Here is a 23,082-nt window from a genome sequence, read left to right on the forward strand (position 1 = left end):
AAAAACAAATAAACATTGTCGAAAAGTGTACCCACTAGCCGCCATTGGGCGCGCGAAAAGGCGGATAGTTAATCACTATCATCCTCGTTCTGTTTTCTGACGGATCTTAATTTTATCGGGCGTTTTTCCCCCATTTGATATTGCTGGCGGAATGGAGAATACCACCTTCTTTTCTTCGACCATCTATCCGTTGGAATACAAAATAAGACAGTATGCTACACACTTAACAAAAAGCACCGAATTCGGTAAAATCTTACCGAAATCTAAACAGCTGAACGTTCGGTAAAAAATTCGATGGTACCAATCGACGTTTACAGATCATTAATAATGTTTGGTGCAATAAAAAATTTTACCGAACGTTCTGTTGTTTAGATTTCGGTAAAATTTTACCGAACCGATTAAGTGTATACAAAGATTTTCAACCATTTGAAATAAGTATATTATACTAATTATAATAAACAGGTTACATTTTATACAGCAATATTGTTGATTCATATATTAAATTAAAGTTTTTATTTCATGATTATTATTGGTAGAGTACATATAGTAGCATGTATATTTAGATACTAGTAATCAACTTAAAAAAATTAATAAAATTCTTATATCGAGTCCAAGTACTGATTCATCTCGATGCGATGAAGCGTGAGCAAAAATCATTGCGCTTTCCGATGGTACTCCGGGCTGGTGTTCACAAACTGCTGCATCGAGAACAATGTGCTGCTATTTTTCACCAGATATTTGAGAAAATCCTGTATATGGCCAATCAAGGTTTGAATGGATTTTTCATCCAGTGCCGTAAAAGCCAGCATCGAGCCCAGCTTAACGAAAAGCCGCAGCAGATGAAACGAGCCGTATATCTTTGCCATCGGTACGCCAGGATGCAGCTGAATCATCTCAGCGTACTGTGGCCTCTCGAATTTATACAGCAATTGAGATCCGAGCATTACGTTGAAATATTCGACGATTCCATTTGCAATATCTTGGACGGCGTTCTCCTTCAAAGCCGTCGAAGCTTTGCTGGACTTCTTATACTGAACGTAATTATCAACTATTTCATGAACCGTAGCTTTGGCCGGTAGCTCTACCAGCTTGTTCTGTCGGGAGATTGCGTCCCAATCATCCACCAGCCAGGGTTTTAATTCATCAGGAATTTTTATCTTAACTTCAACTTTTGACAGAAATTGATCTTCCGATTCAACATTTGACGAAGTGGTATCACTGCGACCACGTTTCTTTCTAGCGGATGCTTGAGAGCATTCCGGAGTATCCTCAGATTTGCGTTTCTCGGCCGGTGCTTCCTTCTCTTCAGATTTTTCTTTTGCTGTTTGGGTTGGTGTTGCTGCAGCAGCAGCAGCGGCTGCGGCGGCGGTTTTAGCGGATGATCTGCTACGGCTCGTAGTGGATGGTGTATTGCTTGTGGTGGCAGTACTGGAACTAGAAGCAGTAGGCGTTGCAGTGCCCGAAGTGCTTGGTGTATGTTCTTTTTCTTTTGCTACTTCCTTAGACGGAGTTGACGCCCGTGAATCTCCATCTTTGCTAGATCCAGCGCTGGTGTCCGCTTTCTTAGCTTTGGCATTTACTTTCTTATTCTTAGCCGCCAAAGAAGAGTGCAATTTAGTTACTTCTCGCTGTCGCTGAACGTTTGCATCGTTATACTTGAGTACACGATTTTCCGGCACCCACTCGTCCCAACTAGAGTAGAAGAAAAAGATAAAGAATACGCCGGTTTACGAATTACCGTCATACATACTTTTTGTTCCAACCAGCATAGTGAATAAAATATTTGACCTGCTTATCCTTCATCACCATACTTTTCAGCATTTTAGCTTCGTAAATAAGCGGTCCATGGAAGCAAAGAACTTTCTCGCCTAAAAAGATGTAAATTATTAAAACAAAACCTTCAATTATGGTTTAGCTATTACCTTCTGTGAATTTAAGTTTGGGTGGCATGATTTCGTTACAATTCCGGTTTGAAAATCTGAAGGAAATAATGAAAATGCTTTGATAAATTCAGTAATTCAGTTCTGTCTGTTTATTAAATAATGCCGATGTTTAGTGCCTAAGAGCTTACGAAAACGATTATGACAGTCGAAGAAGCTTTTGGGAAAATCAAGCAAATCGATAAATGTGAATAAAGAATCGATTTTCCTAGTCTGAGTTGCCAGATTGTGTTTTAAACGTTTTAAAATGTTGAATCCGGGAATTAGAAAGTTGTGATGAAGGTTGCGATCAAGGTAAGTTAAAATAGGTGATCTGGTTTTCACAGTTTGTAGAACAGAAGTGCGCGGAACGATTGGTTAGCAACCATCAACGTTGTTTATACATTCAACAGTTTCCGCTTTAAAAAATTCGGTGATCGTCAAGGGTAACCCAGCGGGGGTGAAAAACAAATTTCAACATCAGAAAACCTCTCTTGACTAACCTTGGTTGCGATTAATGATTTCAGCGAGCTTGTGTATCAAGGTAAGTATTTACCATAATTGTACAATAATTATTGGATATTTTAAACAATATGATTGTTGTTTTAGGTTAACTAAAATATCCGGAGTGATTCGCGATTGGGGCTCAACTGGCAAATTGTAAACAAATCGTTTTATTACACCATCAGCCTTAAAAAGACTGATAATATCCTTGGCAAGAATCCTTTCTTCAGTTTTAATTGTTAAGCCTAGTATCCAGCTGAAAAGAAAACAGCTCAAGAAAAAATTTTGCTATTTATCGAAGAAAATTTGACAACTGCAAGGCAAGCAGTTATCTGTCATTTTTTCTTGTAGTAATAATTGCGCCGGATATTATTCCGTACGGAAAAGTGACGTTTCAATTCACTTGCATGTTAAACTGCGCCATCTGAAAGTGAAACAATATTTCTTGTCAGGTGCATATTGGTATTGGTATTGGTATTGGTAAAGAAATCGCAAACGGAAAATCTTTTCTATAGCATTTCTTGGCCTATCTTTTTGCCCATTTCTTTTCAGGTCGATACTAGGCTTTAGACTGATATAAAACAAGTTTTTAGTGATGGGCGATAGAAGTGTTCAATCAAAACAAAAGACAATTTGCAGTTTAGCCCCTTGCATTGTTATGAAGTGACAGGCTTATTTGCAAATCGTTTTGTAAACAGTCGATAGTGAAGAGCGAAACTGCGTTGTTTTCAAAACACAGGCGCATTGTAAACAGGCGAAACTAATTAAAAAAATCAAAACAAGGCTGTAGTAGATATGTGTGATGTAATGGAAAAATATGAAATTACAAGAAACATACACACACACACTCGAAACATAATTACTTTCTTAGTTCTGGAGAGAGAAAATGGCATAAAAGAAAAGAAGAACACTTGTATATGTGGGAATAAATTTCAAGAGTTCGGCATTGACGTTAACTTACCGTTGACTAGAGCAATCACGGGAGAATACGTGGGATATATCGCTATTGTAGAACAGCTTGCTCGTAGCCGAGTTTATTGTCGCAAAAAAAGAAGACGGGAGTACACTGCCGATCGGAAAAAAATCGATTCGTTTCTGAACGTAAGCAACAACAACCGAACGCTTTGGTGAGAGGGAGAAGATATTCGGCTTTCAGATAGAAGCAGAAACCGAGAGTTGAAAAAGCGAGGATTGAAATTCGTAAATCAGTCTGTTAGCTAAACTTGGAAGAATCGCATGGTTTTTGCTGGTGAAAATAAAAGCAATAATTTCTGTTACGACATGGCGCAGTAAACGCTCCCGACGGGCCGGTAAATAAGTTTGTAGACGTTTTCAAGGAAACGAAGTGGTTTGATAACATTAATATGATAGAGCTGGAAGCAAGGCGTCGCATTGTGCAAAGTGATGAAATCGTACCTATGTGTTTTATTATGCTCAGAAATGTGTAAAAAAAAGAGATTTAGCTTCTGCCGAAGTTTAGATACGTTGTCTGAAAGTTGAAGAAACAAAGAAAAAGAACTAGTCCATAGATGGTGGATGCGCTACCATGTGTTTTGCGAATTTTGTTGATAAATTGTGTTATTGCAAGTTAATTTTGAGTGGAATTTTCCGGAAAAAAGTGTGAATTTTGATTTAACGAGTGCGCTCTATGAAGGATGGGCACTTGCACCCAGTTGAAGATAGTGAAGCAAGATTCTGCTGGCAGAATTGCTTATTAGATGGGAGACGAGTTGGAGAGATGATAGATAAATATTGGTAAGCTCAATTAAAGAATGACGGGAAAGATTTCTTTTAATGAATCAATGCGACAAACAAAGGTAAAAGCCATGTTGGAAAAAAGGTTAGTAACATGATGATTTAGCAACATTTCGGATGTTTTATGTAACTTGATGACTTGATTGATGATGAATCAGTTACAGTATGATGATTTAGTAACTTACTTATGATTTTATAACTTGACGATTTAGTAATTTGATGATCAATGAAGGTTTAGCAGCTTGATGACTATGATTTAGTAATTTGATGATACAGATTTGGTAACTTGATAACGGTTTATGTATCTTGATGACTGTTTTAGTAACTTGATTATGATGTTGATTGAATATTTTGAGAATTATGTTCTAGTGTCTTGATGATGGTTTACGTAACTTGATGACTTACGTAGCTACGTAACTTGAATTGATAATAATAACGGTTTAGTTACTTGATGATGATGAGTTGGCAGCTTTATGATGATTTAGTATCTTGATGACGATAATTCAATAATTTGATGATGATTTGGAAACTTAATGGTGATAATGTAGTAACTCATTTCGTAATTTGATGATTTTGATTTGGTAACTTGAGGATGATGATTCAGTAATTTGTTGATAATTTAGTAATTTGATGTTAATGGATTAGGATGATGATTTAGCTATTCGATGTCGATGAGTTGATAACTTGAGGACGTTGATTCTGTAAATTGATGACAATGATTTGGTAACTTGTTAATAACCATTTAATAAGCAATAGTGGGAGATTTCTGTTAATGAGTTGACTTTGACAAAAAGGTAAGAGCCAGATTCAAAATAGGATAGTAACATATTGGTGGTGATCATGCTAGGAACTTGACGATAATTTAATAACATGATGATGATTTTATATCTTGTTGATGATGGGTTGAAGGTTGAAGAAGGTTTATGTTAATTGATGACTTGATTGCTGATATGATTAAGTTATTTAATGATAATGTTTGTTACTTCAATGATGATTTGGAACTTTGATGATTATTTAGCAACTTTATGATGGTGAAACCGATAATGATTATAAAAAAACGATACGCTGAATAGTTTTGGCCAATAATGATACGGTGCAATTACGTTCCGAATGGGTAGAAAAAGCGTTAGAACTCTGAGATGTGATAACAGTGCAATTGGACACTGTGGGTCGTTACGGAGCATTTGTACTCCAAATGAGTTAAATGATTACAGTGCAATTGGACACTGTGTGACAGTTGAATTGTAAGTCTGTACGGAGCAATTGGACTCCGAATGAGTTGAAGGAGCGGTAGGACTCCGATATGTGGTAACAGTGCAATTGGACACTGTGGGCCGATACGGAGCAATTGGACTCCGAATGAGCTGAAGGAGCGATAGGACTCCGAGATGCGGTAACAGTGCAGTTGGACACTGTGGGTCGATACGGAGCAATTGGACTCCGAATGAGTTAAATGATAACAGTGCAATTAGACATTGTGTAATTGTTGAATTGTAAATCTGTACGGAGCAATTGGACTCCGAATGAGTTGAAGGAGCGATAGGACTCCGAGATGCGGTAACAGTGCAGTTGGACACTGTGGGCCGATACGGAGCAATTGGACTCCAAATGTGTTGAAGGAGCAATAGGACTCCGAATGTGTCGAAGGAGCAATAGGACTCCGAAATATGATAACAGTGCAATTGGACACTGTGGGTCGATACAGAGTATTTGTACTCCAAATGAGTTAAAAGATTACAGTGCAATTGGACACTGTGTAATTGTTGAATTGTAAATCTGTACAGAGCAATTGAACTCCGAATGAGTTGAAGGAGCGATAGGACTCCGATATGTGGTAACAGTGCAATTGGACACTGTGGGCCGATACGGAGCAATTGGACTCCGAATGAGTTGAAGGAGCGATAGGACTCCGAAATATGATAACAGTGATTGGACATTGTATGATTTTAATGATTTGAGTCACTATAAGACCATGCAACTATGCGATATAAATCACATAAGTCAAAGATTTTTAGCTAATGCGAAAATAACGAACTAAACAAAAACAGCAAAAAAGTTTTGTTTAAATAAGTTTTATGATATTTGTCGAGCAGTTGCATATATTTAAATACTTTTGATGTTGAAAAAAAAAATAAAAAAAAAATAAAAGATAAATGAAACTACAAAATTAAAAAAAATTAAAATAAAATCAAGATAAACCAATTTTATGAAATAGTAATAAATAAATTCAGAACAAGGAGTAGGGGCGAAGGATATTGTAGTAGATATGTGTGATGTAATGGAAAAATATGAAATTACAAGAAACATACACACACACACTCGAAACATAATTACTTTCTTAGTTCTGGAGAGAGAAAATGGCATAAAAGAAAAGAAGAACACTTGTATATGTGGGAATAAATTTCAAGAGTTCGGCATTGACGTTAACTTACCGTTGACTAGAGCAATCACGGGAGAATACGTGGGATATATCGCTATTGTAGAACAGCTTGCTCGTAGCCGAGTTTATTGTCGCAAAAAAAGAAGACGGGAGTACACTGCCGATCGGAAAAAAATCGATTCGTTTCTGAACGTAAGCAACAACAACCGAACGCTTTGGTGAGAGGGAGAAGATATTCGGCTTTCAGATAGAAGCAGAAACCGAGAGTTGAAAAAGCGAGGATTGAAATTCGTAAATCAGTCTGTTAGCTAAACTTGGAAGAATCGCATGGTTTTTGCTGGTGAAAATAAAAGCAATAATTTCTGTTACGACAAAGGCAAAACAGGACTGGGAGAATCTCATTGTCAAAATGCGTTGAGGCTCATTCCAAGGTGTTCAACTATAAAACTTAGAATTTGAGCTTCGCACAAATTTTAAGCTGTATGTTGTGCGATGTTGTGAAATTATAAGATTGAATTGTAGAATAACTACACCAATTTATGTCTTTAAACTTGTTTTTAGTAACTTTCATTAAAATTAAGACTTGAAGATGTACTGGCAAATCATCACAGTGATATTCCTCATTGTAAACAATGAGGTTTTGTTAGTTGCGCCCTTATTGCGAATCACTCCGGATATTTAAATAATATCACAGAGAACAGACATCCAAGCTTTAGCTCAACCCAAGGGTTTTCCAGCACACATGATTAATATGCACCTTTAAAAATGTTACCTTTGGTTAATTTTCCAATTATCTCCGATTACCAAAATATTTATCTTAAGATTATCATCGATTATAATTTTCTGTTGATTATCTCGAATTTTGCACCCTACTGCACACCGCAGTCTAAAAGTGCGACTGGCACAAAAAGTGCGACAATGCGAATGCTGTGAGTAAGAAAGAGAAAGAGTGACAAATGCAATGTTGCTGTTTTGTTTTGTCATATACGTTGGCATTAGAGAAAATAATCTGGATTTATCCAGGTACAGCTGCAAAGCACAATACCTTAATCCAAACCAGAGTGAGACTCGCTATCGCTACCCAAGCTGGGGGATCCGCTTTCGGGGTAAAATTTTTCATGCAATCAGCAATATTTAAAAAAAAATCGATGACAAAACATTTACGAAAAAAAATCCCGGGAATACTGATTTCATCTTATAATTTATTATATCACAATATGAGTGTATATTTCTATTGAATGTTTGTAAACAGTCGCAGTCAGTCATCGATCCGCCAGTTTGATAAATTTGCCGGTTGTGTTTCTTAATTTTTATTCGGTATGTGGCAATAACTTGTAATTAATCCTACCTCCTAAGAATAATATACATTTTAGGATAAACATGTCGGCCGCAGCAAGGATTGCCCAGTACGTGATAGTAAATGGCGAAATTGGCAGAACATGGCCAAAAGGAGCTGTGATAGCGCAATGTTGTCATGCCGTTTCCGCTGTAGCACATACCTACGCTAGTGACCCGGATACGGTGGAATACTTTAAGGATATAGACAACATGCACAAGGTTGTGCTGGAGGTTAGTAGGCTGAAGTAAACCTTAACTGAAAACGTAAGGGAATTTGGTAGGAACATTCTCGCAAGATTATTATTGGCCGGAGATTATCCAAACCTATAATGAATCCTTATTCTGTGATGTAAGCAACGTGACATGGCAGCTGCCTTTCACGTTTTATTAATGAGCTAAGAATTTCTAGAAGAACCTTTCTTGGCACGTTACTTGATTCACATAACAGCGCAGTAAATGTCATTTGCAGTGATATTGGAGTTGTCACGTCACTCGCCTCACAGAATAGGCCACTGCATCGGATGCTATGTAAATGTTATTTGCAGTGATATTGGACTTGTCACGTCACTTGCTATCGTATGCTTTGCTTTGCATCGTATCCTTGCACGTCGTATGCTATCCTGAAATCGACGAAGATATGATGTGTGGGCACATTGTATTCCTGACATTTCTGAAGAATTTGTTGGAGTTCGTTGCCGCGCGGTCCCTCAAAATCCGCCTAATACTGTCCTACAAATTTTGCTGTTATTGGGATTCGATTATGTTACAAGCTGTGATAGCGCACTTTCTAAATGGCGTTGTCTAGTGTGATGCAGCGATACCTAATTATAGTAATCTTCCTTTTCCTTTTTGTAGATGGGCTAAACCACTCATCCATCCATTAATCCATTCCTCTGATATTTTTCCTTCCAAATTATGGAAATTATCCAATGAAGTGGCGTTACTAGTGGTGTTTAATCACGATTGAACAGTTCTGTCGAGAGTCAGTCTTTTCAGGTGGCTCTAATATTAATTTTCAGCTGTCCGATCTTTCGTCCTAAGGTTGAAAGCTGCTATTACCTCGCCTTTAGCGTTTCTTAATTCAGCTGTCTTCCTCGGGTCAGACGCTCTCGAAAACTGCCGCTAACAGAAAATGCAGACGCTCAGTAAATTGAGGAAACCATGTTTTGCCTTGCAGTGGATTTACCGGATTTACCATCGAGAGCCGCTCCTGGGAATAGACGCACAAGGTTAATCACAAGCACATTTCCTCTATCACAATGATCACAATCAAAACTTTAGTTAATTATTCTGTTTTCTTCAGTAATTTTACGTTTCCCACACAACGTCAGTAGACCCTGCATTTATTTTTCAAATAGTTGATTAAACTATGCAAAAGGGATGATTATGCGACCTTTTGTAAGCTAAATCTTGAATTGTGCGAACCATTTAACAATAAAGGGTCCGCAAGGCCCCATGATTATGAAATAATTCTGCCTTCATAGCAATTGAGCATCATATGCAATATATGAAGATTACTAAATATTGCCACTATGATTTTTATCATTGAGATGAAATGAAATATATATGGGCGAAAATAGAACAATCTCACTAACAGTCCTTCGAATGGAATAGAGTTGTATCATTTGAGTTTCCATAAGTGTGTTTCCATTATAAATTTAATTTTTCTTCTGGTATCCATTGAGCATTATTTAAACTTTTTCGGCCAGAGTTTTCACTGTACAGTAGGAGGTGCTTTATGAGCTGAAACGAAACAAATATTTAAAATAACTTATACTAAGCTTACCTACTAGCAAGATGGTGTGGTTCAGCCGTCACCAAAACCCGCAGTTTTGAGATCAGGCAGCCGGGAACCACCCAGCATCGCACCTCCTAGTTTGGCTACTGAATCGAGCATTACCGGGTAAGGTCATGTGGAAGCGCTATGTGGGGGCTTGGGATGACGAAAGCTATGTTGGACGCTTCCTCGTTTGCCTTCCCCATTTTATACCCTTCTTGTAGCTAATTTTATGTTATATTCTAAAACCAGGATTTTTTTCAAAATCGGCTACGAAAACAACCAGGAATTTGAAATCGCAGATAGAATTGCCACCCTGTCGCTGTTCTTTTATTCTTAAATTATTTGTAGGCATTTATTCCTGGTACATCGTTCCAGTTAGATGCTGGTAATTCTTTACTTATTTTCATTCATATTTATCGCATTTGATAACTATTGACACAGGGCACAGAATTAACAAAACTTGACAGATGATATGAACATTCATTTACGACTAGTGGTCTATATCCGCTAACAAGATCGCACCTAGAACCATTGGCGTAACTAGGAAATTCCTGGAGGGGACCTAGGGGGTACCTTCCAAAAAATTTTCATTATGATCCTGTTATGCTGGCTGTCGGACCGATAGCACAGAGTTTCGTAGGGAAGGGAATTTCCAGGCGGACTTCATGGGGGCCCGCGCAGCTACGAACCAGATTTTTACCATTCGACAGAACTTGCAGAAATATCGGAAGTACAACGTGGCCACGCATCAAATCTTTATGGATTGCAAAGCAGCATATGTTACAGTCGATCGAGACCAGTTATGGAGGTTAATGAACGAACACGAATTTTCGGAAGCAGAGCTATCATTGGATTGAGTGATGTGTTTCGTGCGTATCTCGGGGACACTCGAGTCTCTTTAAGACGCGGCGAGGGTTGAGACAAGGTGGCGGCTTATCTTGCATGCTATTCAACATCGCTCTTGAGGGGCCTATTCGCCGAAAGCAGAGTCTAGGAAGTTTGGGCTAAAAATAAATGCGTCGAAGACTAAATACATGAAAAAAGAGGCTCCAGGGACGGTAACTGTTGACGGCGACGAACTAGTAGTGGTAGATGAGCCACTGGTGACCGTGGGCAACAATACTAGTAAGGAGATCCAGCGACACATTTAAGCGGGAAATCGGAACTACTTTACCCTTCGCAAAATACTACGATCAAAAAGCATATGCCACCGTACGAAGAACAGTAGTTCCTTATGGACTTCTTGAGCCATGACACTGCTCACGGAGCACATACGCGCCATGGCCGTGTTCGAGTGGAAAGTACTGCGGATGATATTTGGCGAAATACAAATTGAAAGGCAGAGAGTGGCGGAGACGTATGAACCATGAGCTACAAGTACTATTTGAAAAAACTCCCATCATCATCTGGCGAAAGTCAGTAAGCTACGGTGGGCCGGACACGTCGTAAGGATGCCGGACGACAGTGCGACGAAAACAGTTTTCGTCAACAATTGCACCGGCACCAGGAACAGGGGGTTCAACGTCCAAGATGGCTCGACCAGGTCGAAAGTGATTTGCGACTTCTGCAACGACTGGGGAATTGGCGACGAGTGGCCCAAGATCGAGTTGAATGGATAACATTGCTTGAAACAGCATGAACCGGGGTGACTACTGGGCTACTGACGGCTACGGACGACGACGACAAATACGCATTTGCGAGGCCTAGTGAAAAAATACATCTACGAAGTGGGAACATTACTCTGATTTTTTTCGGTTTTTAAATTCTAATGTGGAAAATTTCTGGAGGGGGTCTGCTTCCTCAGGCGGAAATGACCGGTCCCCCTTCACGGAAATGACCATAATTTCTTTATTTTTCTAAAATCAAGTATTTTTGCAACCTTTCCAATGATGTATAAAACGCATAAATAAAACGTGCTGATGAAGTTTTATGGACCGAAAATTAAATTGATCTCAACCTGCAGCTATCTCCTCCATATATAGATATAACTTTCAAACTACTCTGCTGAACCAGTTCTTAGGTTATTGAGTAGAAGCTATTTTTCCAAAATTTTGAGTTTTTGATGAAAAAAGGAAAAAAATTACCGCATATAGCAAAGTAAATGTAAATGCCACTGGATGATTTACCTGTTGTTGAACAACATTGAATTATTATTAAATCATAATTGCAGAACCAATAATTCTAAGAAACTCATAAAAAAAAATGAAAAACTAAATAAGCTCCGGGAGGGTATTTTCAGCATCCTTCTAAATTCAGCCTATTTGCCTTTTCTTTCGCAAATAAAAATATTTTGCCGACATACAATTTTAATATGTTATAACTATTTTCTTGAGATTGTAAGTAATCTACTATTTTTTATTAAAAGAACGTCAAAACCACCTGTTCTTCCACTAGATCTAGGCCATAGGCCAAAAAAAATAGATGCAGTCGCTTAGTGGGCTGAAAATACCCTCCCGTTCCCTCCCCTAATGTCCTAATATGTCCTGCGTTACCATTAGGTACATCCCATGTGGATGTGCGCCTTGAAATTTTTACGTCTTTTTTTTTGTTTCTAAGGGTCCAAGTTGCATAACCTTCTCTAGAATTGAGCGAAGAATGCTTTGCACTGAAAGTGACTCAAGACTAACTTAAAAGTGATCAAGTGCCACTTAAAAGATATATACCGTCATCCGGGGCGAGATTGTGCCAAAAAAGCATATGTTTTTGTTCTTTAGCTCAGTATACACACAATTTAGAAACTAAGTTGAATTCAAACCTGTCAATATATACTAAATTGTTCAATTAACAACTATCGTAGAGATGGCTTAGTTACAATGAAACCTAATTTTACTGGAAGTGCATGAACTTTGACACAATCTCACCCCTTCTAGGGGGTGACATTGTGCCAAAAACATAAAGTCGAGGTAAATACCTAAACAGTGAACATTAGCATGTTTATAAACAATACACATAAATGTCAGTATAAAGTTGTTCATATAGGGCCGTCCATGAACTAAGTGGACTATTAGGGGCAGGCGGTCGGTCAAAAACAACGCATCATACAAAAAGTGTGAACGAAAATAACCCGGGGAGGTTTGAAATAACTAAAAATGAGTTCGTAGTCAATGAACAGCCTTTATATAGCCAGTAGCGTTTCTAGGGTTAACAGGGGGAGATACATGGAGGGCGTGTATCCTAAGGTGGCATACCTATATGATCATTTAACAAAAGTAACCATTACTTCGTTCGAAAACCGGCGGCCGCGAAACATGTGGCCCATCCCACCCCCTCCCCCTATTTAAAACTGGCAGTTTATACACGGTATAATATATGCGTCTTATATTAGAGTGTTTATTCAAAGCATCTGACATTTCCAGAGAAAAAGTAAAAATTAGTTTAAATTATTTAGCAGACCTATGACGCTGTTTGCTCCAAAATGGATGATGCAATCTAATCTGTCAAAATATTGTGCTCAATAGTAGAGAATGTAAGTGGTCTGGTGTATACTGACGTATTTTTGTTGTGTATGTGAAATCCACAAATTGGATCAATCATTATGGCTTGGCACAATCTCACCCCCGTGAAGCTCGCAAAGTACAAAGTTTCGAAAAATATCATTTTCGTAATCAAAACTTATCCAACGCATAATAACCTTTCAATACATTGTAAATGATTAGTTTATATACTGTCAAAATAGCAAGTTGATGCGATTTATACGGGACATTTTTTACAAGCGTTATTTCCGAGTATTTTTGATCGTGAACTTTGAAACCCTGTTTAGGCTAAATAGTTTGCTAATATTATCTGTGTTTCATTCTAAGTTATGAATAAATATGTTATGTTCAAGATCATTTTGTATTTAGGTCGCCAGTTTTTAAAGATATAATAAATTTTCACAAATAAACATTTTTGGTTTTTGGCACAATCTCACCCACTTGGCCCAATCTCACCCCGGATGGCGGTACCTAATCAGTTTATTGCTTGTTTTGGTGTATTTTTCATTAAAAATTCTTTTGTATTCAAAGCAAATTGAGCAGTAAAACGAGTGCAGATACACCAACGTTAACGCTTTTGGTGTTTTATATTCTAATGTAGCGGCCCTGTATATTTTAGTTGTGGTCATCTATTTCTACAACGTTTGACAGGTGTCATTAAGACCAAAGCTATAAATTGGTTTCGAAAAGCCATTTTAAACTATGTTTTCGTTTTAGGTTGGTTCGAGAACCTATTTTTGGAAACATAATTTTTTGCGAACACAGTATATTTATTGAGCGTACTGTATCGCCCACCAAGGGTGATTGCATACCGTTCTTGATATACAAAACCCCGAGCGTTTGTTCCAGATTTTTTTACTAAACTATTTCGGTAAACAGAAAACCAACTCCTACAAAAATTACTCGTCATTCGACGGCTTGGTTCGACGAGTAGTAGAACGAAAAACTCCGTGTAGTAGCACGAGTCGCCACCGCCGTAGTATGTTGTTCCATCTCAAAGATTTTTTCCTTCCATTCGCATGACGAATCAGCGCTAGCGCGTGGGTTGATATTCCTAGTAGTAGTATTTCGAGTTATTTATAAAGCGTAAAGAAAAGTTATCGCTTCGCAGCAAAATGTGAAATTCTCGACCGCCGACTAACATGCGAAATGGTTTTCATTTTTCCCGTTTTTTTCTATCGTTTCAACATTTCTATTTCCCACGCAGGCACCGGATGCCGAGAAGCTACTCGGTCTGGCTGAGGTGTTGAAGCAGAACGACATAGCGCACAAACTGTGGATCGAGCAGCCGGAAAATATACCCACCTGCATCGCCCTAAAACCCTACCGAAAGGAGGTCGTTCAGAAGTACGTGAAGAAGTTCAAGCTTCTCAGTTAGCCGTTAGAGCCGCTAGACTGTGCAACCAAAGTTGCAAGACTTACCCGAAATAGATTGTTTGTTTTAGTGGCTGCGAATAAATAATGGAGCGTTTCTAAAATTTAAATTTTACGAAGGTATATGTATTGTGTCTTGCTTTTGAAAACCCATTGGTTTTTAGGCGAGTGTGAACATGTTTAGTAAGACGAGATTTGTTATGTAGCCAGATGAACGGTATATTTTAAGAATCTATAGAGAACACTCCTCTGTAATTATTTCAACTGAACGAAAAAGTATTGACATTGGATCCTCATAGATATAGTATGCTCCAATCTGATTAAAATATTGAAATTAGGTGCATGCAATTAGAATTTCATCAAATCAAATTTCGAAATCACGATTATAAAATCACAGTAGGAGACTATTTTTGTTTATTGAGGGTGATTTGCTGACTTGTCCATGGAACGGTCATTTAGGATATTTTTCTTTTTGGATTGTAATGCGAGTTAGGCTGGTTTAATTTTTATTGTTTGTCATTTTGAAGCAAAATCAGGCTTTAAGTTATTGTAAACAAATACAAGTAGGTGCCAACAAACAACTTTCAAAGAACCCCTGTTCTCAAATGACTGTTCCGAGGATAAATCAACCGATAGTCTAAAAGTCATGAAAAATGATCCGGAGTCATCAGAAAAAAACAAGTTTTTACAATCGACGGAGGGAACGGTAGAAGAAAGTAATGATACAAAGGTGTTGATAGTATCTCAGGGGAGATAAGGCGTGAAGACGAAATTGAAGCAACGCTTATTAAGTTTTTATAGCGTTCCGTTTAACCTAAGCCGGGAGATTCGCGAATTAAACCAAGCTTTAATGGGTATCAGCATCTTTGGCTCGAGCAGCACGTTCCTCACAATCATGTTCCACAATCATGGGAACCAATTATAACCGGATGCGAACCCAACTTTTCCCCCAGGTTTGAATAAACAAGGCACATAATAAATAAAGTTTCTGGTTGGTATGTCTGAAAATAAGTAATTGCGCCCTGAAAAGTAGATGCCCTGTTGATCGTCATTTCGTATCAGTGACATCTGGGTTGAAAACAGCATGGTTTTAGCTGCTAGCGATATAGATATAGTTCCCCGAATGGAAAATGTCCTACTTCATCTATTTCGAATACCTAGATCGAGATCGATGCTTGTGAAAGGACCTGAAACTGAAACTCTCTAGACACTCAGCGCACCTATGTGTAATCCGAGGACTATCACCTGTCACAGCGGCAAAAAGCAGCAATTCATATCGGAGAATCTCCCACAGCGAATCGAACTAGTTACGTTCTACCTAGTTTGAAACATCCAAAATCAGAAAGCTGCTAGACACTTTTTTAACGCTATTCTCATCCGTCGAAGTCCGTGATTTGTCGCCAACCGTTCCGCGATCACTACATGAGCGGTGCAGCTCGCTGGAGGTCGGCCATATCATTCAATTAACAAATGAGCAAGTGGCTGAATCTGTCGAACAAGGAGAAAAATTATTAATCAGCAATTTTATCTTCGCTGCAGAGAGGAGCAATGCTTATGGTCATAACTTAAACTGAGAACCGTAGACGCAAGCCATTACATACTACCATCGCATCGGGTGTACAAACTGCGTTGCAGGCTGACCGGCTCGATTCGGTTCACCAACAGGTCGACCTTGCTGTCGTCGAGTCATCGATGAGACACGCGAGCCGGGGTTCTCTCCTTCGTTTATGGGAGCCCTCTGCTCTTGCAGAGGGCTGTGTGCGGTTCGAGGCTTATCTTCCGACCGCAATCTACGTGATCGTGAAAAGCGACGCCGGGCGCAGAGTTGGAATGACATCTTGAATTAACTTTGAGACAGCATCCGTAACTGTTTTTACGTTGATACGCTGTTATTGAAGAAGCCTCTTTAGGACAATCTAATTATTCCCAGAATCAAACGCTAATACATTGTATCAAATTGCGAAAAACCTCAAATGCTAACCGGCTAACCGCTCATTGATTGCCGTTTTGAAGTAGACAAATCTAGTTGCATCTTGTGAAAATATTTAGTATTTTTAGCGCATAATTATTCTACTGCCATTTAAGCTGCTTTTAATTTCAATTTTGATTGAATGAATCATGCCTTCCCTTGTACAGGTAATACTGCACCGGTAATCTACGAACGGTCGCCTTTATTGCCTGCGCATGTGTAAATAGCATGCACATCAGAAAAGCTGTCATGCAAGCCATGCAGCCGAACGGATGCGAAATATTTACTTACTTCAACCTCACCGTCGCGTCGGGCCCAGCGGCAGCAGCGGTAAGATGCCTGGTGTGATTTTGACCAAATTGGGATAATTTAAACAGTTCGACTGACGGGCAATCCTCGTTTGCTCTCTTAAGGCGGACTACCAGCTGTCATTAACGTTATGAGCTTAATGGTTTTTAATTTCAATGTTTAAATGATTTCAATTAGACGATATTGCACTGATAAGGTCAAGATTTATTGTTACAGAAGTCGCATAATTTTCCCATCGCAGAGTTATGCCGATAACCAAAGATGAAAATCACTAGTTCGCAAAATCAACATATTAATGACAAAAAGTTCCGCTTTGGAAAATTATGCTACATACCTGGAATCTGGCCAATATGAGACAAATAAGCCTTTTTGTAGTTTTGCCAATTTACTAACAAAGAGATGAAGTCCGGTTTCTACCCCATCGACGGCCACGCGCCATGGCTGTCACTTACCGCCAGGAGAGGTTCGCATCAACAGTCTGAATAACATTTGCTAGCCTACACCGCCGTGAAACCGAGGGCCTGACGCTTCTGTATTGCCTGGAAATTTAATAAAAAGAAAACTTATCCAATTTAATTCAACTATGTATCTATGTAAATGGGAACATTTTTCTTTTTATTTAATTTGCAGGTTTCGTATTCTACTAAGGCGCTCCAAAAACTTCAGCTTCTGTATTGTCCTTGCGGATAACAGTTAAGTGCCTCCCTACAGTCTTCGTTCGGGCATCTTCTCATTTCGATCCAACGCGACGGAGTTCCGAATTAAGGATCAAAATGTGAGTGCACCAAGCCCGAATGATATATTTTTTTTGCGGACACCACCGATACGCACTACTCCCTTTACATCCTTTCTCCACACCCCACTTAGCTTCCTCCCGCTACTGCGAAAGCTGACGAGATTGATAGTGTTCGATACTGACTCTCATCAGAAAAAATATGACATAATACTTCAGTTCCAATTGATTCTGTTTGGTGCAGTGCTATATGTGTTTGGGTGGCACCGTCCGCACCGGATACGATAGCACCTTAATCATTCTCTGTTTTAGTTTTTCCTTTTATGCTCTGACGACAGATTCGGATATACTCCGTGGGACAGATGCAAGCAAAACGTTCGCTTGTGTCGGACAATGTCGTCGTCATTGTCGTCAGCAGCATTTGTCTCCATTCAACTCGATTACGTCAATTTTCCAGACGTTTCCGAAATCAAAAATCAATTTCGGTCTGTTGGAGCAATTTTGTAGGTTGAGCTCCTCTATTTCTGGTGAGGTTGTTGAAGAGAACCATTTTCGTCGCACCGTCGTTCGGTATCCCTACAACCTGCCAATTTTGGCCAAATGCACGATGGGAATCTCTCTGAGTAGTACCTGCAACTCGTGATTCATACGTCTTCGCCACTCTTCCCTTTCAGTTTGTACTCTACCAAATATCGTCTGCTGCACCTTCCGCTCGAACACGGCAGGGCGCGTCTGTGCTCCGTGAGCAGCATCACAGTACTGTGTTCATAAAGAACTACCGGTCTAATAAGGTTTTTGTACATTGTCAGCTTTGCACGGCGCAGTATTTGCGAAGGGCAAAGTAGGCCCGGACTACAAAAGCAACCAAAAGTTCGGATTTCACTTAAGGAACGAACTCGAAAGTTCATATTTGGTTCAACTTTCTTGCTGAACATGATACTACATTTTTAAACCGAACTTGATTCCTAATAAAGCACCGTTAATATTTGTAGCAACTTGAAAGTTCATCATGCGACTTGAAAGTTCAACATGCGACTTAAAAGTTTAATGAGCGATTTGAAAGTTTAGCATGCGATTTGAAAGTTTGAAATTGAAGCGAAACTTCGACGAAGACACTCAAACGGCGTTTTGATTGAATAGTGAAATTGATACTCCGGTATTAAAACATAGGGTAAAGAACTAGTTTTAAGCAGTCTAAGCGGGTCACTGATTGTGTTACCTTATTACAAGCGATGGGTTGACTAAGTGGGGGATATCAGCATACCAATCTTCTTGCTATCTTTAGTTCTTCAAGCTGTTACCATTGGAAGACACTATTGTTGAGCTAAACTTTTGATTTTTCGCTTTAAAAGTTGGAGCGGTGGAACTAATTTTGAACACACCGAACCCATTTTCACCCGCAAGGTGCTATTTTAAGCAATTCTGAAATCTGATTTTTTTTACGTCCCGTTAAAAAACCCCTCGAACTTTTCCCCCTATTCAGTAAGTTCGCGTTCCTATCCGCGACCTACTAATCGGCATAGCGTATCGGCATAGATGCGTAAAATGCCATCTGTCTAGATTGTTTATCGGGGCATGCACTCACCGCACCGTTCGGCAAACGGTATTCGTCGTCTCTTTTATTCTCTGGTATTCTTATGCGAAACTGCGAGTTTGACGTCTCACTCGCTGTTCATAAGGATGGTGGGAGAACAAAAGAGGCAAACATAGAAGTGCACACGATCTAACTTTAGAACAGTGTTGTCAAAGCAAATAACATTGAAACACATCGTTGCTTCATTAAATCACTGAGAAAATCTTCGAAAATTATTGACAAAAGCTTTCTTTTGTGTTGTTTTTAATAAAGAAAAATTAATTATGAACATACATTTCTCTTGAAAGTATTGAACCACGTTTTCACCATAGGAGGTTTCAGTTAATTTCAAACTTAAAATTCTTATTTCCAGAACCGAAACAGTGTCTTGGCAACACGATAGTTCATCAGTTGTGCTGCAGCTGCTGCTACTGGTGAACAGGTTCCGTCAATTCAGAATTTGTTTTCAGTTTTGTTAGAAAATAATAAAACTTTTGGCTAGTGACAAAGCCTTAGATAATAGAAAAAAAGAGACTGAATAATATGGTATGTGACAATTGAGTGCTTGACTTTCAGAGTGGTTGTAATCAGTGCTGAAAATTTGATGAATTCGTTAGTAGCGAGGTGGCGATTGCTGAAGAGCAGCTGAAAAATGTACGTTTTTGGACAACAATTTTTAATTCATCGTATTCCTTGTCGGAAAACCAGTAAATTGTGTTTGTGTGAATCAAATGTATGGTTAAGTGATTTGTGAAGATGATCCTATCAAAAGATTTTGAAAATATGAATAAAGAAGTGCATTTTCGGATCATTTATGTTCAACTGATTAAAATAGGTAACACTGCTTAACTCGTTCCTTACCCTAAAATGGATTATTCTCAAGCAATAAAAAGAAATGGTTTGTTTTATGCTTGCGGTCAAGCGAGTGGTGGATGCATTGTATTGTCCTCTGGCTGCAACGGTGCGGCGGTTGGTCGTAGTGGAGTGACTGGTGGTTCCAGCTTTGCAATTACTGGAGGTAGAGGCAGACCTGCACTATCCAGAACCAGCCTGTTTTGAAATCTCAGGATTCTGGTTAACATTTTTTTGCGTTGGCTGTTGGCTGGCCGCGCATCTGATGAGGACTCGCCGGAGAGTCGCCTCATCGCAGGACCGGATGCCATTCCGTTTGTACATTTATATTTTAGTCATGCTTTTTTGGGGGTGATGTTGGCATCCCGAAGCATTTTTTTCACATCTTGAACTCGCTGTGAATTGGGCCACAGCTTAAAGTTTCCGGATTTGGAGCTTCGGATCCATTTTTCTGGCACCGCCGGAAGCTCATTGTGGCCCCTTGCGTTCATAGTCTCGACTACGGCAAACGGCATATCTGTAATCAATGAAGCTGTAATTAATTTTGCGTCAGTCAATATTGTTTGCATTATATATAATTACTAACCTGGATTTTGCGAAAAATGTTGCTGCAGAAAAAAATATCGCTTGCTCCTGCTGAAACATTCAAAACAAACTGGTGAACTGTCAAACGCAAGTTCACATAAAGCTTCGCGCTTCGAAAAATGTTTCGCGCGTACTTTTTCTGAACTGTCACGTTCGGATGAAGTTTCGCGCGTACTATTTTAAAACTTTCACGTTCGGATCAAGTTTTGCGCGTACTATTTCTGAACTTCAAGTTGAGATCATGGCTTTCAAGTTCAAAATGAAACCAGGGGCTGTCCTTGATGTTACAGTAAATGAGAAATCAGTACATCAAGTGAAATTTATGCAGATCTCATATGGAGCAGTGGTATGTGTCTAGGTTACCAAGAGGAGTACTCGAGTTCGAAACTCGAGGCAAGTTATGAAAATAAATTAATATTAATAAACAATCATTATTCTTCTGATCTAGGTTTTCGATCTAAGCTTATCATTAATAACCAAAACAAATGGTTTAGTTAAGAAAAAAACAGGGAAAAATGGAAAATTACTTTTTAATTTTGAGATTATCGAAGTTTTTTTTCGAGCAGAACAGCGTTCTATACAGCGACCTAAGCAAACTTTTTGCGAACTTTCTAGTTCTGTTTAAAAGTTGCTTAGCATTCCTACTTGAAACTTGAAAGTACGGTTAGTTGCTTAAAAATTAAGCTGAATAGAATTCTATTCATGATAATTTGGGTAGCTGGTTAAGCTAAAAAATCCACTTTTATTGAAACTTTTGGTTGCTTGGGTAAGGCTGTCGGTATTGGGCGCTTTTGGTGAAAACCGGTATTTCGGTATTAGCGTAGAACATACCGGTAATACCGGTAAAATACCGGTATTGGCAAATTATTCGAAATCGATAGAAATGTTGATGTTTTTCAGTAAATATTTTTATCCAATTTTAGCTTCAGTATTAGACTAATCTCAAGTTTTTAGTCTTGACCTTGAAATGCGGTCATACATATATATTAATATTTTTTTTTTTGAAACGATGGTTCTACCAGTATTGGACAAAAGGTAGGAGTCAAAATGACTACTTGTCAAGCATAGCTACCAATACCCCCCTCCTTCCTTTCCGCTCTTCCCCACCTTCACCAAAAAATTTTCATTTCTTTCCCTACCCCTTCATCAATTGTAGAACCATCGTTTCAAAAAAAAAACAAATATTAGCTTCAGTATTGTTGTTTGGTAAAATAGAATTAAGGCAGACATAATACGCCTAGCGATTTATTTCCCTTACTAGAACGGATTTTATTGCCAACGCTTCCAACAAATGAAAAAACTTCCGCTTTCATCGATGTTTGACGAACGTCATTCATTTCATTTCTTCAAATTTATAGTAGGGAAACCCATCTTTAACTATTCACAAATATTTTGGCATTGTAGCTTGCAGCATAATGAATGCCTCGGTCTCCTACAGTCTCTTCACGAATTTTTCCACCATCCCCAAATCGGAACTCTTGCGTAACGTCATCCTCCATCATCGTTCATAGATACCTTCTCTTCTCTATTTTCAATCCCACTTTTCGAAGATAGTGGGATGAAGATTTCACTTTAACAAGCTTATGTCATTCTTGACTTCTGCGGGGTTGGGATTTGAACCCGGGTCCTCGGTGTGATTTCATCTGCTTGTTTAATCAATGTATCACCCGAAAGACTTCCCTTCCTGGTAGATCCTTTATTGGCCAGAACACTAAAAAAGCGCAAAGATCCCCGTATTCGTATAGCCCGGCATCGTCGAAACAAATAAATGAAGCTGACTTTCTTTTGCCTTCGCTTCATACATGAAGCGAATTTTTTCATTTCAACGCAACCGTTTCAAGCAAGCTGACTGTGTAAAATGACGACGACTGATAGTTTATAATATGCACACACGCGCGTGCGCACACAAAACCCCAAGGGGCCCTTCAAATCCAAGGTCAGAGAAACGGAAAAGGGAAGCACCTGAAGAGAACGAGGGTGTCAAAAAATACAAGGATGACCAGAGGCAGATCTCGAGGAGGTTGGCGAAAGCAGCAGGTGGTACTGTCGAAAACCAAAATAGGAAAACGGAGCAGCAAGAGGAGGATAAAACGAAGGAGAAACCGAAGCGTCGTCGAGAGCAATGTCAGGGCGATGCTACGGACAAAACTACGTGCGCAGAAATTCTCCGGAAAGTAAGGTAAGACCCGTAACTGCGGGAACTAGGGGAGAGTATGGTAAAGACCAGATGCACATAAAAAAGGGCTCTACGAGCTGCAGAGAGATCCGCTAATTAAGAGTTTGGCCTTTCCAGGAGCTTATCAAAAAGTACTTGGCAAATGAGGCAAATGTTCGAGCCCTATCCCAAATAGTCAGTCATCGAATGTAGAAACTAATCTCATATATGAAATCATTACGCAGTGGGAGTTACAGAGCACGTTCAAAGTACAGTAAGTGATGGGATCCAGATGCGTAGAAGATATAGTGGTATGCAGACTACATCGATCGTGATGGCTGTTGCAAACAAGCTGTTGGAACCAGGGATGGTTCCTCCTCAGA

General features: G+C 39.1%; 2 protein-coding genes across 2 annotated transcripts; one reads left to right on the forward strand and one right to left on the reverse strand.

Moving 5' to 3' along the window:
* Window positions 1-535: 535 nt before the first annotated feature.
* On the reverse strand, window positions 536-2,038 carry LOC128742887 (mortality factor 4-like protein 1). The gene is made up of 3 exons (XM_053839378.1): window positions 1,923-2,038; window positions 1,751-1,868; window positions 536-1,692 (listed from the first exon to the last, which is right to left on the reverse strand). The coding sequence occupies exons 1-3, from the start codon at window positions 1,948-1,950 to the stop codon at window positions 654-656; spliced, it is 1,185 nt and encodes a 394-aa protein (XP_053695353.1). The 5' UTR covers window positions 1,951-2,038; the 3' UTR covers window positions 536-653.
* Window positions 2,039-7,816: 5,778 nt separating this feature from the next.
* On the forward strand, window positions 7,817-15,488 carry LOC128743179 (putative peptidyl-tRNA hydrolase PTRHD1). Its single transcript, XM_053839705.1, has 3 exons — window positions 7,817-7,875; window positions 7,932-8,127; window positions 14,357-15,488. The coding sequence occupies exons 2-3, from the start codon at window positions 7,939-7,941 to the stop codon at window positions 14,525-14,527; spliced, it is 360 nt and encodes a 119-aa protein (XP_053695680.1). The 5' UTR covers window positions 7,817-7,875; window positions 7,932-7,938; the 3' UTR covers window positions 14,528-15,488.
* Window positions 15,489-23,082: the final 7,594 nt, after the last annotated feature.

Source organism: Sabethes cyaneus, chromosome 3, assembly GCF_943734655.1.
Source record: "Sabethes cyaneus chromosome 3, idSabCyanKW18_F2, whole genome shotgun sequence".
NCBI classification, from domain to species: domain Eukaryota; kingdom Metazoa; phylum Arthropoda; class Insecta; order Diptera; family Culicidae; genus Sabethes; species Sabethes cyaneus.